Genomic DNA, 15,326 nt, shown 5'->3' on the forward strand with positions numbered 1-15,326 from the left:
GGAGTTTATGCTGCAACTGAGTAAAGAAGCCACATCGTTCTGCTTAAACAGCCTTCCTACCAACATGCTGGACAAATGTACACAGTAAGGGGCACATACAGTACATACAAATGAACATGTGTGCACATAAACCTAAAAATTAAAATTTAATATAGTGCAGCTTACCCATTCTTAGATATAGCAGATGCAATATTGTTCTTTTTTCTGGCCTTTTTACCCTTTTCTGCTTTTCCACCCTGTACCTGGTTAGGGTCACTCCTGTGACCGCTGTATTACAATTGCTGGTAACAGGGTACCGGGTATCATGATCGCTATGAATGGTCATAGCGTTCACATGATAACAATGTAAACAAACTCTCATGAATAGATTTCCATTCATGAACAGCTTTCTTACGGTTGTGATCTGTGATTGGCCCACAGCAATCACATGGTACCTGACTGTAGCCAATCACAGATCACAACCATAAGCAAGCTGTTCATGAATGTTAACCCATTCATGACAGTTAAAACTATTGCTTATACAGTGATCATCACTGTATAAACAATAACAATGTAAAAAAAAAATCCTTAATTAACCCCACCTCTTCCCCAGGAGTAGTATAGTGTCACTTTACTCTGGTGAAAGTATGTTAAAAGAAAAAAAAAAAAGTTTGAAAAGTTGAAAAAAAAAATTTTTTTTTTCTGTCATCAGTCAGTATCCCTGATCACCACCACCGCTGGTCATATGAGAACACTGTACTGCACTGGTGACGGTATATAAAAAAAAAATCCCCAAAAATTGTATTTAATTTCTCCATCTTCCAAAAAAAGTTACAAAAAATGACAACTTCAAAACTCACCATAACGTTTATTAAATACCCCAGACTGTCCACTTTGCAAAAAAAGGGGTCATTTGGGGGTATTTGTACTGTTCTGGCATTTTAGGGCCTTAGATCAGATCAGTCCTTAGTACATCAGAACTGACCGATTTTCAAATATACATACCATAGACTGTAGACTAACTTTCACACAGACAAATATACACATACTTGGGTTATTTTAACCAGACTACATTTTGTTCTAAATTTATGAAGAAAGATTTTTTTTTTTTTTGCTAAATTGTATAACTAAGAAAAATGTTTTTTTTTTCAAAATTTTCTGTATTTTTTGTTTTACATAGCAAAAAATAAAAAACCTGTGGGGTTTAAATATCACCAAAAGAAAGTGCCATTTGTGTGAAAAAGAATTATATCAATTTGATTTGGGTACAGTGTTGCCTGACCACGCAATTTCCAGTTAAAGTACCACAGTGCTGAAAAAATGCCCTTGTCTTGAAGGGGGTAAAACCTTCCAGAGGGCAAGTGGTTAAACTCTTTCTAAACCCAAAACTGTAATATATTGCGACATACTAGTCCTTAAATCAGGGCTTGAAAATTTCGCTCTCCAAATGCGAAGGGAAATTCCTATTTGGGGAGCACAGTAATGCCCTGCACATTTATTGATGGAGCGGGTGGCTTGCAATGCGATCGCCAGGGATCCATTTGCATTCCACTTGCGCTCCAAGCCTCATTTTGAAGCCGGCTTCTTCTTCGGCACCGCCATTACACTGGTAGCACCGCTGAGGGGACAGGTGCAGCAGAGGTCCGCTCTCTTCCGCTGAGGGAGACACGAGGAGAGGCCCGCTCTGCACCGCCGTGGGGGACACGAGGAGAGGCCCGCTCTCCACCGCCGTGGGGGACACGTGAAGGAGAGACCCGCCACTGTTGCACATCTCTACACCCGCCGGCTTAAGGTAAACGACATTTTCTGTGCTGCGCTCTGGGGGCAAAATTATTTCAAAAAGAGTAAAAAAAAAACACCAACAACAATAAAAAAAAAACCACCAATGCCATTTTAGTGCTGCTCTCTGGGGCCTAAATATTTCGAAAAGTAAAAAACGAAAAAAAAACAAAAAGTACAGCACACCTATGCACAATCAGCTACAAATTTCATTTAAAATAAAAAATATATATTTTCAATAAAATTGGTAGCTGACTATGCATAGGAACCCCTGTGTTGAAGAAGTACTAACTACTTATTGCCAAAAAAAGAACACATCCTCATATGGTAGTGGTGAAAATTATCAGTGCCCTCCCAGTTTTGACTGTGGTATCTTATCTGCATCCTGTTTTTTCCTAGAGTCGCCATTGGTCCCTCACAATTGTAATGTGTGGACAGACCCACCAAGCAAGCAGCCATGCTCTGCCCTGCAGAGACAAGCTCCTGAAAGGCAGCCCAGCCAGCAGACACACCGAGCCACCAGAGGAGCCTTCAATCAGGCTAGCCTTTATTTTGAACTGCCTTTAATTTGCCTGGGGTGGGGTTGGAGGCGGACCTGGCCAAGGTTTGGTGGGGCAACTGGTGGAGAGTAAGGTTTTTGCCTGGCTAGTAGGTCTATACTTGAAATTTTAAGCCCTTCCTTAAATGTTGTAACTGCATTTAATTTCATTTATCAGGCTAAGCACATTTTCAGCAAGTACAGACAATCTTGCCAGTATTGCAGCGTCCTTGTCACTTCCTGAGAGCCTAAAACAAGGAACCTCATCTTTATTGTGTAAGCTACTAGTCCCATCAATCCACCATGTAATGTAGATAACAAAAGGCAGACATGTTTGAATTCCAGCTTGGATGATGATCATAGCCCTCTCTATGGATACCATGAACAATTAAGTGTATGCACACAGAAAACAGGAGGTGTGTTAGTTGCAGGGGCACCAGGTGAAAATCAAGGTGCATTTGCCTGCACCGGATCACATAGTACTGCAGTACATTGTGATCAAGTGCACAGAATTTTTGAAAAGTAGTGCATGCACTATTTTTGATGCGATCCAGTGAGCTTTCAGCCCATTCAAATTAAAATCACACCACACATAGGTCTGTGTTCCTGTGCAATTCAGGTGTGAACCGACCCGTTTATGCAAAACCCCAAATACTGCCTGAACAAAGATGCTGTAATAACATTCATATTTTAGATTTCAAAGAGGTTTAAGTAAGGATTTGAGAAAATCTATGAGAAAGTGGCTAACCCATTTAGGAAATGTTTTTATATATATATATAATATAATATAGTTTGGAAATATGCATCTTACTTTAGATAAAAAGACAGGAACTTCATCTCTTCCAAGGCTCCTTTTATTATGATTTCTGTATAACCCTCACCGAATCCTGTTGAGAAAAGAGTAGGATGAATCTGTACTGAAACTAGCAATGCCAAGCAGCGTAGTTCTTGCCCTTGGTCATGTGTACAAAAGAGGCAACATTTAGTTCACAGTATGCATTATCAAGGACCACAAAAGCATCCTTCCTAATCCTGTCATGAAATGTTTAATATAATGCATATGCTAAAGATATAGTGCAATCCCATTTTAAAATCCTTTTATCCCATTAAATCCTTTCATCCTGCAGAAATCTAAGAAATATCTATTCATTACAAAAGGAATATAATGACAAAATGATATATGCTACTGCAATGTATAAAAGCAATTCTAGCAGTATGTAGAAAGCTAGATAGACATGTATTTTGATATTACTGCTAGACTGAATAAACTTAAAGCATGGTTCTGTTTAGTGTTATTTAAAGCTGAAGTTTTTTGGGGGATACAGCACAAATCACATTGGTTATGTGTAATGCTGTGCCTCCTTAGAGCCGCTACATACTGTCATGAGCGGCTGTTTTCCAACACTATGAAAGTGAACGGTAGCTGTTGCTACTGAAAAAAGTTGCACCACTGGCCCACCCCCTTCTGCCCTTTCTGTCATTTAGAGAATTGGTATTACTCTTCTCCCACCATGTATCGCCTTCTGTGAATAGGCAGGGTGGATCCTGTCATTCAATTGCTCCTCCTTCATTTACAGTCCTTAATGCATTTTGGGACACTAATAGTACGAGTTCTGTAAATGGTGCAGAGAGCAGTAAGAGGGGGACGAGAGACTCAAGTTCTCAGTAGCAGCAGCTGCCATAAACCTTCATAGCTCTTGAATACAGATGCTCAGAACAATTGTCTAGTGGCTTTGAGGAGGCATAGCAGGGAAGATTTTCTCAGAAGTAGCTGCCTGCAAGTAATGGGATACACATTGCATTTAAAGCTGGGTATACATGGATTGAAATTCGACCAGTTCAGCAGGGACCAGACGAATTTTGATCTGTGTGTGGCCCTCTCTGTATATCAATTTCTTTAGAATGGGACTACTGGAAAACATTCATTTGATCAGTGTATTCTGACAGCAGAGGAGTCCCTGCTGTCCGAATACAATAGCACATCGGGGAGGAATTCTCCATCCACTTCGCTTGTGTAGATGGGTGAATAAGTTTCTTTTTTTCAACCTGCCAGCTGAACAATTAATCATAAATTGCACTGTGCAGGTGCAGTTAGTGGTGACAGTGGTGTCACGGAGTGGCTTTGCAGTTGAAGCATTCTTTGGGATGTTTGGATCACACTATGATGTATTGGGACATTTGGATTACACTATCCTTTTGATTGTTTACATGGACTGTTAATTGTACTACAGGATTTCTGGATTTATATAGTGACAGGTATAATGTTTTTTTAAAGAAGTAGCACAGCACAATTTGTGAATAATAGATAAAGTGGGTATAGAAAATAATTACCCCCTTTAAAATAATAACATTGTGTTGCTTTGCAGTCTGAAATGAAGGCAGACACAGTTTTTGTATTATCTAGCTGTATTTACTCAGTGCAACTTATAACATCCAAGTGAAAGATATAACATCAACATGTCAGAAAAAAAAAAACAAAAAAAACAACCAACCAAACAGAATCACTGAGTTGGAAAAAGGATCACCCCCTTGTGACAGTATTTTGTTAAACCACCTTTTGATTTAATTCCAGCCTGTAGTCTGTTGAGATATGTCCTTACTAACTTTGCACATCTACACTTTGCAATATTTGCCCTCTCTTCTTTGCAGAACTGCTCAAGTTCAGTTAAATATGATAGTAACCGTTTATAGACTGCAGTCTATAAGTAATTCCACAGATTTTCAATGGGGTTTAAGTCAGGGCTCTGAGTAGGCCACGCAAGGACATTCACCTATTTCTCCTTCAACCACTGTGTGGTCATTTTTGTTGTGTGCTTTGGGTCACTCATGTTAGAAGGTAAACCTTCTTCCCACTGACAACTTTCTGGCAGAGGGCAGCAAATTTTCCTCAAGAACTTTAATTTTTTCTTCTATCCTGACAAATGCTCCAGTCCCTGCTGCAGAAAAACACCCCCATAACAGGATATTACCACCACCACGCTTTACTGTAGGAATGGTGTTATTTGGATGGTGAACTGTATTGGATTTCCGCCAGACATATTGTTTAGTGTTGAGGCCAAATAGGTGTTATGGCCAGAAAAGACTAAAATTGAACTATTTCCATGTGGCCTCAGAATTTTCAAGGTGCATTTTGGCAAAGCTCAGCCATAACTGCATAGGGCCTTTCTTGAGGAGTGGCTTTTTTTGCAACTCTCCCATACCAGCCACATTTGTGGGGAATTTGTGATATTGTCACCATGCACACAATGACCACTCTTTGTCATACTGTATATTCCTGCAACTGCTTCAGAGTTGCTGTAGGCCTCTTGGTAGCCTCTCTGAACAGTTTCCTCCTGGCTTTTTCACCCAGTTTGGAGCAATTTCCTGATCTAGGGAAGGTCTGTGTTGCACCAAATACCTTCTACTTCTTAATAACAGACTTCACTGTGCTTCTAGGCATTGATAAAGCCTTTGACATTATTTTTGTATCTATCACCTGACTTGTGTGTGTCCACAACTTTATCCTGGAGATCTTTTGACAGTTCCTTGCCACTCATAATTGATTGTTTGCTTCAGTTGCACTATCAGGGACTGAAATAATCCAGGAAACCTCATGCTGAGCTAATCAAAATGACCACAGCCGATCACAGTTGAAAGTGGCATTGAGAAGGTGGTTAGCTACACCTGATTGAGTTTACAAGTCATTTTTAGGAGGTGGTGATCCTTTTTACAACTCAGTGATTCGGTTTTTGAATTTTTTATATTTTTCTGACATGTTGGTGTTATAGCTTTCACTTGGATGTTATAAGTTGCACGGAGTAAAAACAGCTAGAAAAAAACAAAAAACGGTGTCTTCATTTCAGGCTGCAAAGCAACAAAATGTGATTATTTTAAAGGAGGGTGATTCTTTTCTATACCCACTTTAAATCTAATATCAGGATATAGTGTGAGCCGCATCCCATTATAAGTATACGTTGCAGAAAGAGATGTATTTTTACATACAAATGTATATGGAGCTGTATCCCAAAAAATACTATATTACAACTTTAGAGCCCAACTGAAGTTTAAATACATTCCAGCTACATCAAAACCAAAAATGTGTAACATTTTACACTTGTTTTCTTTAGAGAACAGGCACATCCTTAGCCTGTCCTGGAGTTCTAGTGCCAACTGCAGGTTAAAAAAACCCTCCAGAGGTTCCAACCCTTCCTTATCCAAATCTTTGAGTGTTTTTTTCATCTCCATTCTGGAGTTGGGCCTTAATAAACTCCAACCAAAATTATATTTTGATTTGTGAAGGGCTCTTGAACAATTTAGGTCAAACATGGCATTAGAGAGGATTTGGAGTCACCCAGGGTCCTCGCCCATACAAGCAGAGGGGCCCTGGGATGTGTGTTGCATTAGGAGAAAACTGGCCTCAGTTTTCTCAAGGATTGGTAAATCCTGGAATGTATTCTGGAGCATGGAAGCTTTCTAGAGTATTGGGTGGCATGAAGCTTCCACCCCTGGGTCCACATTTTGATGATGAACTGCACCTGCTGATTGTAAAGGTGTGTACAGTCTTTTCGATACATGATGTTAGTAGAGTTCAGGGTTCCACCCAGGAGATGGCAGGCCCCTACCCGGAAGTCAGAGTATGGAGCAGTGCAACAGAGTTTCAAGGTATACGGAGTGTGCATGTGAGCACAATGTTTTGGTGGGATTGTCTGAAGGAACAGACAAGGGGCCTGGAGTGTGAGACGAGATCAGTGGTGCTGCAAAATGGAAGCAAGGAAGCTGAAGGTATTCATGTTATGGCAATGAAATGCTGAAAACCCCATGCATGGGTTGGTTTTAAACTTTCTTTGAATAAAAGTTGGCAATAATAGCCCAAAAAGAGGATTTTTGGCAAGTGGCTGTGTCCTTAAAAGCTCTAGAATTCTAGTGAATCTTCACAATCTGTACATGCTTCCTGAAGGTCAATGACTCGCCAATTGCTCATTCACGCATTGTGAGATGTTGCCACAACACGTGTTTTAACACATTTTGGTGGCATTCATTTAATTTTCAAAGACAAACTAACCCAGCGGACCTCTAATGCACATGCATTGCAGAGCACCACAAAGCATTGTATGGCACCACCGTGCATTCTAGTGCACGGCGTCATAAATAACGGTGCTTTTTATGGTTTTGGTGCTTTCCAGCAAATTCAAATGTATGAGCTGCTTTAATGCCATGCACATTGATATGCATGCAAAACTAACCCTAAGTAGCTAAAAAAGGATAAGGATGACGGCTTTGGATCATGCATTTTTTTGAAAGCTGAACTCCAGGGAAATAAACTTGTGTAAAAAACAGCAGTGACATCATCATTACATGAGCAGAGCTGTGGGACCCAGCAGCTCCACCCACTACACACTGGCCTGCAGATAACTACAAGGGGGAGGATACAAGACCTGTCACCCTGCACAAGCAGAGAGAGCACAATGACTGGTCTTAAAGGATGCTGCTGCACAGAGACAAGGTTTTATGCTGGATTACTACACAAGTCTGGAAGAAATAAACAAAGCACACCAAGTCAGCAATGGTAGCTTTTGTAGTTGTATCTTGACTGGGTTTCTTCTTAATGATCTCCTAGTGAGGGGTACAGAATTCTGTTGGATGAAGAGAAAGTTCAGACTTTCAACCCAGTGCCTTGTTGCCTGGCAATATTTGCTGTGTGAGAACTGCTTCATTTTCTGCTGCAGGCCCAAAACTTTGTGGAGCTGAACAAAGCTTGCACCAAACAGCAAGAGAGACTTTAGATTTCTACTTCTGCTTTAGACTTCTACTGCAAACTAATTACTTTTTTTGCCCTACCTTACATAAAAATTTAAATTTTTATCTTGCCTAAAACAAAACTAAATACTTCTGGGTGGAGTTCTCAATAAAATGTAAATTTCTTTTAAAAAGATAGTTGTAAATATGAGTAAATTGATATGTGGTACACAAACCTGCATAACGAATGCTCTTCCCCAGCAGAGACGTCCAGAAGAATGGCACAGAGTCCACAGGTATGTGCTTGTTCAGCATATTGAGAGCAGCAATCCGGCCTGCAAGCAAAAGGCACAGCTCCTGTATATTTTATGCACTGAAACTAGCTCCAATAATATATGAACTATTCAAATTAACTACATCTCATACATAATGCATGAGAAACCTTTTTAAAACCTTACTTGTTAGCTATTGCTTGCTAAATGTAAAGTATGTAACAGTCCTAAAACAAAACATTGGGATGCAATCACTGTGGCCAAAGTTTTACCTACATAAATACCTACTCATCAACTTTTTATTTAGTTTTTTTTTTTAGCAACACTTGTCTTTTATTTTGATTAAGTTTTGACCTGCCTGGTAATTTTAGATTTCTATAACAAAAAGAAAAAAAAAATCGATCTAGAAATGATTGTAAACTACTGCAATCTTATTTGCAAAAAGAAAATGCAAAGGAATAAAACTGTAGTAATAATACTGGTTAGGATTAAAGGGCAAAGATGACATGCTCATCTAGTGTTAGTTTCCTTCCCATTTAATAAAAAAAAAAAAAGTTGATTGCACACTCTAAGATTGTGTACATGTACGGTATCTCAAGGCCCCATTGACACTTGAGCATTTTGTAGCTCAAAGCTCAACACTCCAAAACACTTGGGGAGAAAAAAAAATTAAATTATTCTCTATGGAGATGGTTCACATCTCTACTCCAAGTTGTCTGAAGCCAAACACCTGATGCTCAAAAAAGGTTTTGTAGCTCGATACAGGCAGATTGGTGTCTTTTTGAAGTTTTTTTTGCTCTATAGAAATGCATTGACACATGTGATTAGAGTGTTTTATGAGGGTTTTTGAGCATTTTTGCAAGTTTTTTTGAGCATTTTGTGCTGCTGGTTGTTAGGAAGCCGGTGGGTGCCGACTCCTAACAATGATGAGTCATTCCCGCTGTCAGCAAGGATTCCCCGCTGACAGCAGAAAGTAATCAAAAGAGCCGGCATTGACCAAAAAAAACAAAAACAAGGTGGGGGTTCCTCACAATCCATACCAAGCTCTTTGGGTTTGGTATGGATTTTAATGAGACCCCACACCAAAAAAATGGCTTATCCAACCATACAGCCCAGCAGGCCAGGAAAGGAGAGGACGAGCGAGTGTCCCCCCTCCTTAATCGCTTTCCCGCCACCCTATAGCAGAAATATTGCTACAGGGCGGCAGGGGTGCGCAAAATCATGTATGTGTGTGTGTGTGTATATATATATATATATATATATATATATACACACACACACACATACACACACATATATACACACACATATACACACACATGTGATTTCGGATTTTCTGGTAGAGGGTGCGCGCCTTGGCTGTCAATCACCAGGTCCCGGCCGGTGATTAATCACCGGCACCCGGTGATCACTGAGTATTACCGATGGGGGAGAGAACTGTATGTAAACAATACAAAGTAAACAATACAGTTCTCTCCCCTGTCAGCTCCAGCACACTGCTTTGTATGGCTCTGCTGAAGCCTCCCTTAACAAGGGGGCCCCCAGGTCCTGGCCCCCATGTGAATGAGTATGGGGTAAATTAAAACATAAAACACAGTTTTGACAAGTCCTTTATTTAAAAAAAAAAAAACACTAAATAAAACATCGTGCCAGCTGCTTAATAACAGCTTTTGCAAAGCTCAAAAATGCGTTAAAAACGTATGAACATGTGCAAAAACGCACTACAAAACACCAGAAAAAAATGCAACGCTCAGGTGTGAATGCAGTCTTAATGTGCTCACTACTGTTGGGTATAGCTTTGCAGGGGGAACGCTACAATCTTCTACAAGTGTGTTTATGATCAGTACTTGTCAGTGGGAGGGTAGACATTCTGCATATAACACCATAACTATTTACAGTCAGGTCCATAAATATTGGGACATCAACACAATTCTAACATTTTTGGCTCTATACACCACCACAATGGATTTGAAATGAAACGGACAAGATGTGCTTTAACTGCAGACTGTCAGCTTTAATTTGATGGTATTTACATCCAAATCAGATGAACGGTGTAGGAATTACAACAGTTTGCATATGTGCCTCCCACTTGTTAAGGGACCAAAAGTAATGGGACAATTGGCTTCTCAGCTGTTCCATGGCCAGGTGTGTGTTATTCTCTCATTATCCAAATTACAATGAGCAGATAAAAGGTCCAGAGTTCATTTCAAGTGTGCTATTTGCATTTGGAATCTGTTGCTGTCAACTCTCAAGATGAGATCCAAAGAGCTGTCACTATCTGTGAAGCAAGCCATCATTAGGCTGAAAAAGCAAAACAAACCCATCAGAGAGATAGCAAAAACATTAGGCGTGGCCAAAACAACTGTTTGGAACATTCTTAAAAAGAAGGAATGCACCGGTGAGCTCAGCAACACCAAAAGACCCGGAAGACCACGGAAAACAACTGTGGTGGATGACCGAAGAATTCTTTCCCTGGTGAAGAAAACACCCTTCACAACAGTTGGCCAGATCAAGAACACTCTCCAGGAGGTAGGTGTATGTGTGTCAAAGTCAACAATCAAGAGAAGACTTCACCAGAGTGAATACAGAGGGTTCACCACAAGATGTAAACCATTGGTGAGCCTCAAAAACAGGAAGGCCAGATTAGAGTTTGCCAACAACATCTAAAAAAGCCTTCACAGTTCTGGAACAACATCCTATGGACAGATGAGACCAAGATCAACTTGTACCAGAGTGATGGGAAGAAAAGAGTATGGAGAAGGAAAGGAACTTGTTATGATCCGCCAGATGGTGCTGCTGGCTGCCCACTTGACAGACCTACCCAAAGCGTGGAGTCTAAGTCCCGGTCTGTGCTTTCACCAGGGCCCCCGATGGTGGGGATGGACTTGAAACAGACCAGGACCAGGTCACGACCTCTGAGCAGGCCCATCAGTGGCAGGGGGAACCTCTGGGGATATATTGGTACCGGAAGAGCCAGATGTGAGGAGGACGGCAGGGCCCAGCAGGATAGATTGCGAGCAGTGGTCCCGTAGGAGAGGCGTGGTACAGAATCGGCAGGCGGAGAATCGTCAGGTCACTCGCAGGGTCAGCAGGAGAAGTCAGTCCGTAGATAGGTTTAACAAGCCGGGGGTCAGGATGGGAGAGAGTAGAGTAGTCAGGACAATCCGGGTCAAAATGCAGGAGAGAGTAGAGTAGTCAGGACAATCCGGGTCAAAATGCAGGAGAGAGTAGAGTAGTCAGGGTCAATCAGGATCAAAAACACAGGTACAGGATTCAGGAACTCAGAAGACCTTGCGGCAATCAGTGACAGTGCAGGGCATCTTTAAATATCGCGCCCTGCACTGTCATTGGCCGCCCAGGACGCGCCCCTGGGCTGTCATTGGCCGCCCGAGGCGCGCCCCCGGCTCCCACTGCGCATGCGCGGCGTCCTGTCATCCACGGCTCGCCGGGACCTAGTGCGTGTATCCCGGCGTGAGCCGTTGCCAGCGCGCATGCGCTAGCCGACAGGACGCCGCGATCCCTGACATTGCCCCCCCCCTACGGGCACCCTCCGGGAGCCCCACTGATCTCTCCACCGCGGATGGCCACGAAAAAACTCCCGGATAAGCCTGGGGGCGTGCACATTCTGGAGGGGTTCCCAAGAGTTCTCCTCAGGGCCATAACCCTTCCATTTTATTAGGAACTGCGTCTGGCCCCCCCTCTTTCGGCAACTGAGAATAGATTCCACCTCATATTCCTCTTGTTCACCTATGGTGACTGCCTCGGGAGGTCTGGATTGGCGATCTGGGAAGGAATCAGGTCTGGACGGTTTCAGGAGAGAGACATGGAACACAGGGTGTATTTTGAAGGATTCCGGGAGCCCGAGTTCGTAGGTCACTTTGTTGATTACCCGTTTAATTGGAAACGGGCCAAGGTACTTCGGTCCTAACTTCCTCGAAGGACACAGCATTTTCAGGTTGGTCGTAGCCAACCAAACCTGATCCCCTGGCTGGAGCAACAGCTCTCCTCTTCTCTTTCTGTCGAACGCCTTCTTACTGTCTTCTTGGGCTTTAGTGATGGCCTCCTGAATAGTCTTGTTATTGACAGAAAAGAAATGCAAAACATCTTGAGATGCGGGTACCGGATTTTCAGGTATTAGGTCGGGGAGAAATGTAGGATGATATCCGAAATTGGTAAAAAATGGTGATTGTCCCGTAGCTGAGTGGATCGAGTTATTATAAGCGAACTCTGCAGAAGGCAATAGTGTTAGCCAGTCGTCCTGAAGGTAGGAGGTGTAGCATCTTAGGTACTGTTCCAACGTTTGATTGGTCCTTTCCGTTTGCCCGTTGGTCTGTGGATGGTAAGCGGATGACAGTGACAGTTTGATTCCTAATGCTTCACATAAGGCTTTCCAGAATCTCGATGTGAACTGGACTCCCCGATCCAACACTATGTCCTCGGGAATCCCATGTAGCCTCACTACTTCCTTAATGAATATCCGGGCAGTCTCCGGCACCGACGGGGTCCTCTCCAGGGGCACGAAATGGGCCATTTTTGAAAAGCGATCCACGATCACCATTATAGCTGTGTAGCCTTGAGACGGTGGGAGTTCAACTACAAAATCCATGGCAATCATTTTCCAGGCCCGTTTGGGAACCGGTAATGGACGCAGTAATCCCCAGGCCTTGCTTCGGGAGAGTTTGTTCCTTTGGCAGGTGGGACAGGACTGGACGTAGCGCTCGCAGTCTTTGACCATGTTTGGCCACCAGAATCAGCGCTGCAGTAGCTCCCGAGTCTTCGTCACCCCAAAATGCCCCGCCATTGGATGGTCGAGGCAGTGCCCCAGGATCAAAGTTTGAACCTCTTCTGGCACCACGATCCGATTTTCCTTCCAAAGCAGACCCTCACGGTTCTGGAGAGGCGACCCAGGCGGGACTGGCAGTCCAACGGAAGCGTCAATCAGTCTAGAGTGAAGTTCCGTTTGCAGGGCGAGGAAGCTTCCGGATGGCAAAATTGTGTCAGGTAACACCGTATCGTCGGGGTCCTCAAACATACGGGACAGAGCGTCTGGTTTCGTATTCTTAGACCCAGGTCGGTACGTTATATGAAAGTTGAACCGAGAGAAGAAGAGAGCCCATCTCGCCTGGCGTGGTCTCAGTCGTTTCGCCGTCCTTAAATACTCGAGGTTCTTGTGATCCGTGAATATTAGGATGGGGTGCGTGGCTCCTTCCAGGAGATACCTCCATTCTTCTAGAGCGGATTTGATGGCCAGGAGTTCCCGATCTCCAATATCATAATTGTGCTCCGCCGGAGTCAACTTCCTGGAGAAAAACGCCACAGGATGCAGTAATTCCTTGGTCCCACTCCTTTGGGAAAGAATCGCTCCTACCGTGTTTTCGGAGGCATCTACCTCCAAAACATATGGAAGGGAAGAATCTGGATGGCAGAGGATGGGAGCGGAAATAAACAACTTCTTGAGCATGTCGAACGCGGTCTGAGCTTCGGGAGTCCAACTAAAACGGAGCCCTTGTTTAGTCAGTTGCGTGATTGGGGAGACCAGCCCTGAGAAGTTCCTGACAAACTTTCTATAAAAGTTTGCGAATCCAATGAAACGCTGTACCCCCCTCTTATCAGTGGGTGTTGGCCAATCTAAGATCGCCGTGACTTTCTGGGGATCCATCGCAACCCCCACGGGAGAGAGAACCAGTCCCAAGAACGTGATTTTACACTGTTCAAAACAGCATTTCTCTGCTTTGGCGTAAAGCCCGTGTTGACGTAAACGTGCCAAGACCCTTGCCACATGCTACCTATGAGCCTCCAGTGAGGGTGAAAATATCAGAATGTCATCTAGGTAAACAACCACGAAGACATCGAGGAAATCACGAAAGACGTCATTGATAAAGTGCTGGAAGGTGGCCGGTGCATTACAGAGCCCGAACGGCATCACCAAATATTCGAAATGACCGAATCTCATACGAAAGGCTGTTTTCCACTCATCCCCCTCCCTGATGCGAACAAGGTTATAAGCCCCCCGCAGATCTAATTTAGTAAAAATTGCTGCTGATCCTAACCTCTGGAGGAGCTCGGGGACTAGGGGTAACGGGTAGCGATTTTTTACTGTGATCTTATTCAGGTCACGGTAGTCAATACAGGGCCGTAATGATTTATCCTTCTTTTCCACAAAAAACAACCCAGCCCCGGCCGGGGACGTGGACGGGCGAATAAATCCCTTCCGTAGATTGTCATCAATGTACTCCCTCAAAACTCCTGATTCTAGTTCAGATAAGGGAAAAATGCGACCAAACTAAATCTCAGATCCCGGTAGGAGGTCTATGGGGCAATCATATGAACGATGCGGGGGAAGAATGTCTGCTCCTCGCTTCTTACTAAACACGTCTAGGAAATCGTGGTAGGCCGGAGGGACAACCTGAGAAAGATCCGTATCACCATCCATGCACAGGAGAAACCGGGAAGACACGGGCCCTGGGACGTGGCAGTGATCCCGGCAGTACGGTGACCAAAATTGAACCGTTCCCATCTCACAATCAACCTGGGGGTTATGGGCCCGCAGCCAAGGAAGCCCCAGAATGATTGGGAAAAGGGGGGATGCGATGGCATCCAGACGGAGGAACTCCTGATGATGGTCAGCCATCGTGGTAAAAATAGGGGGAGTCTCCTGATCCACCACTCCCGACCTTATGCTAGACCCGTCTGCCAGGAAGATGTTAAACCCCCTTTCTTTGGTCTGGAGGGGAATCTTTTGCCGGTGAGCAAAAGTAAGGTCGATGAAACAACTACATGCTCCCGAATCAATGATTGCGGTCACCGACAGGGTTCTTCCGGGGAGCTGTAAAGACACAGGTATTGCCAGGTAACTAGGTTGATCACCCTTTTCAGTAGGTAAAGGAAAACAGGAAGCGGACTTACTCATTTTTGCAGGACAGGAGCGCACCTGGTGACCAGCTTCCCCACAGTACAGACATAGGTTCTGCGATCGTCTCCTCTGACGTTCCTCGGCCGATAAAGTGGAACGGGCCAGTCCCAGTTGCATGGGTTCCGAGGTG

At 43.6% G+C, this 15,326-nt stretch overlaps 1 protein-coding gene and 1 long non-coding RNA gene across 4 annotated transcripts in view; one reads left to right on the forward strand and one right to left on the reverse strand.

Annotated features, from left to right (window-relative positions):
* The window catches only part of LOC149471116 (uncharacterized), a 103,851-nt gene that overhangs the window by 76,160 nt on the left and 12,365 nt on the right, over positions 1-15,326 (forward strand). The gene's annotated exons all lie outside the window — the stretch shown is intronic.
* LOC149471118 (apoptosis-inducing factor 3-like) overlaps positions 1-15,326 on the reverse strand; it is a 202,624-nt gene that overhangs the window by 28,637 nt on the left and 158,661 nt on the right. For all 3 annotated transcript variants that reach the window (XM_089657819.1, XM_089657809.1, XM_089657825.1), the window contains exons 16-17: positions 8,248-8,346; positions 3,108-3,183 (exon numbers count right to left, since the gene is read on the reverse strand). In XM_089657819.1, coding sequence (XP_089513945.1) covers positions 3,108-3,183; positions 8,248-8,346 — 175 coding nt within the window. The remainder of the gene's footprint in view (positions 1-3,107; positions 3,184-8,247; positions 8,347-15,326) is intronic.

Source organism: Staurois parvus, unplaced genomic scaffold (assembly GCF_062004578.1).
Source record: "Staurois parvus isolate SC_StPar_1 unplaced genomic scaffold, SC_StPar_1.0 ptg000029l, whole genome shotgun sequence".
Taxonomy (NCBI): Eukaryota; Metazoa; Chordata; class Amphibia; order Anura; family Ranidae; genus Staurois; species Staurois parvus.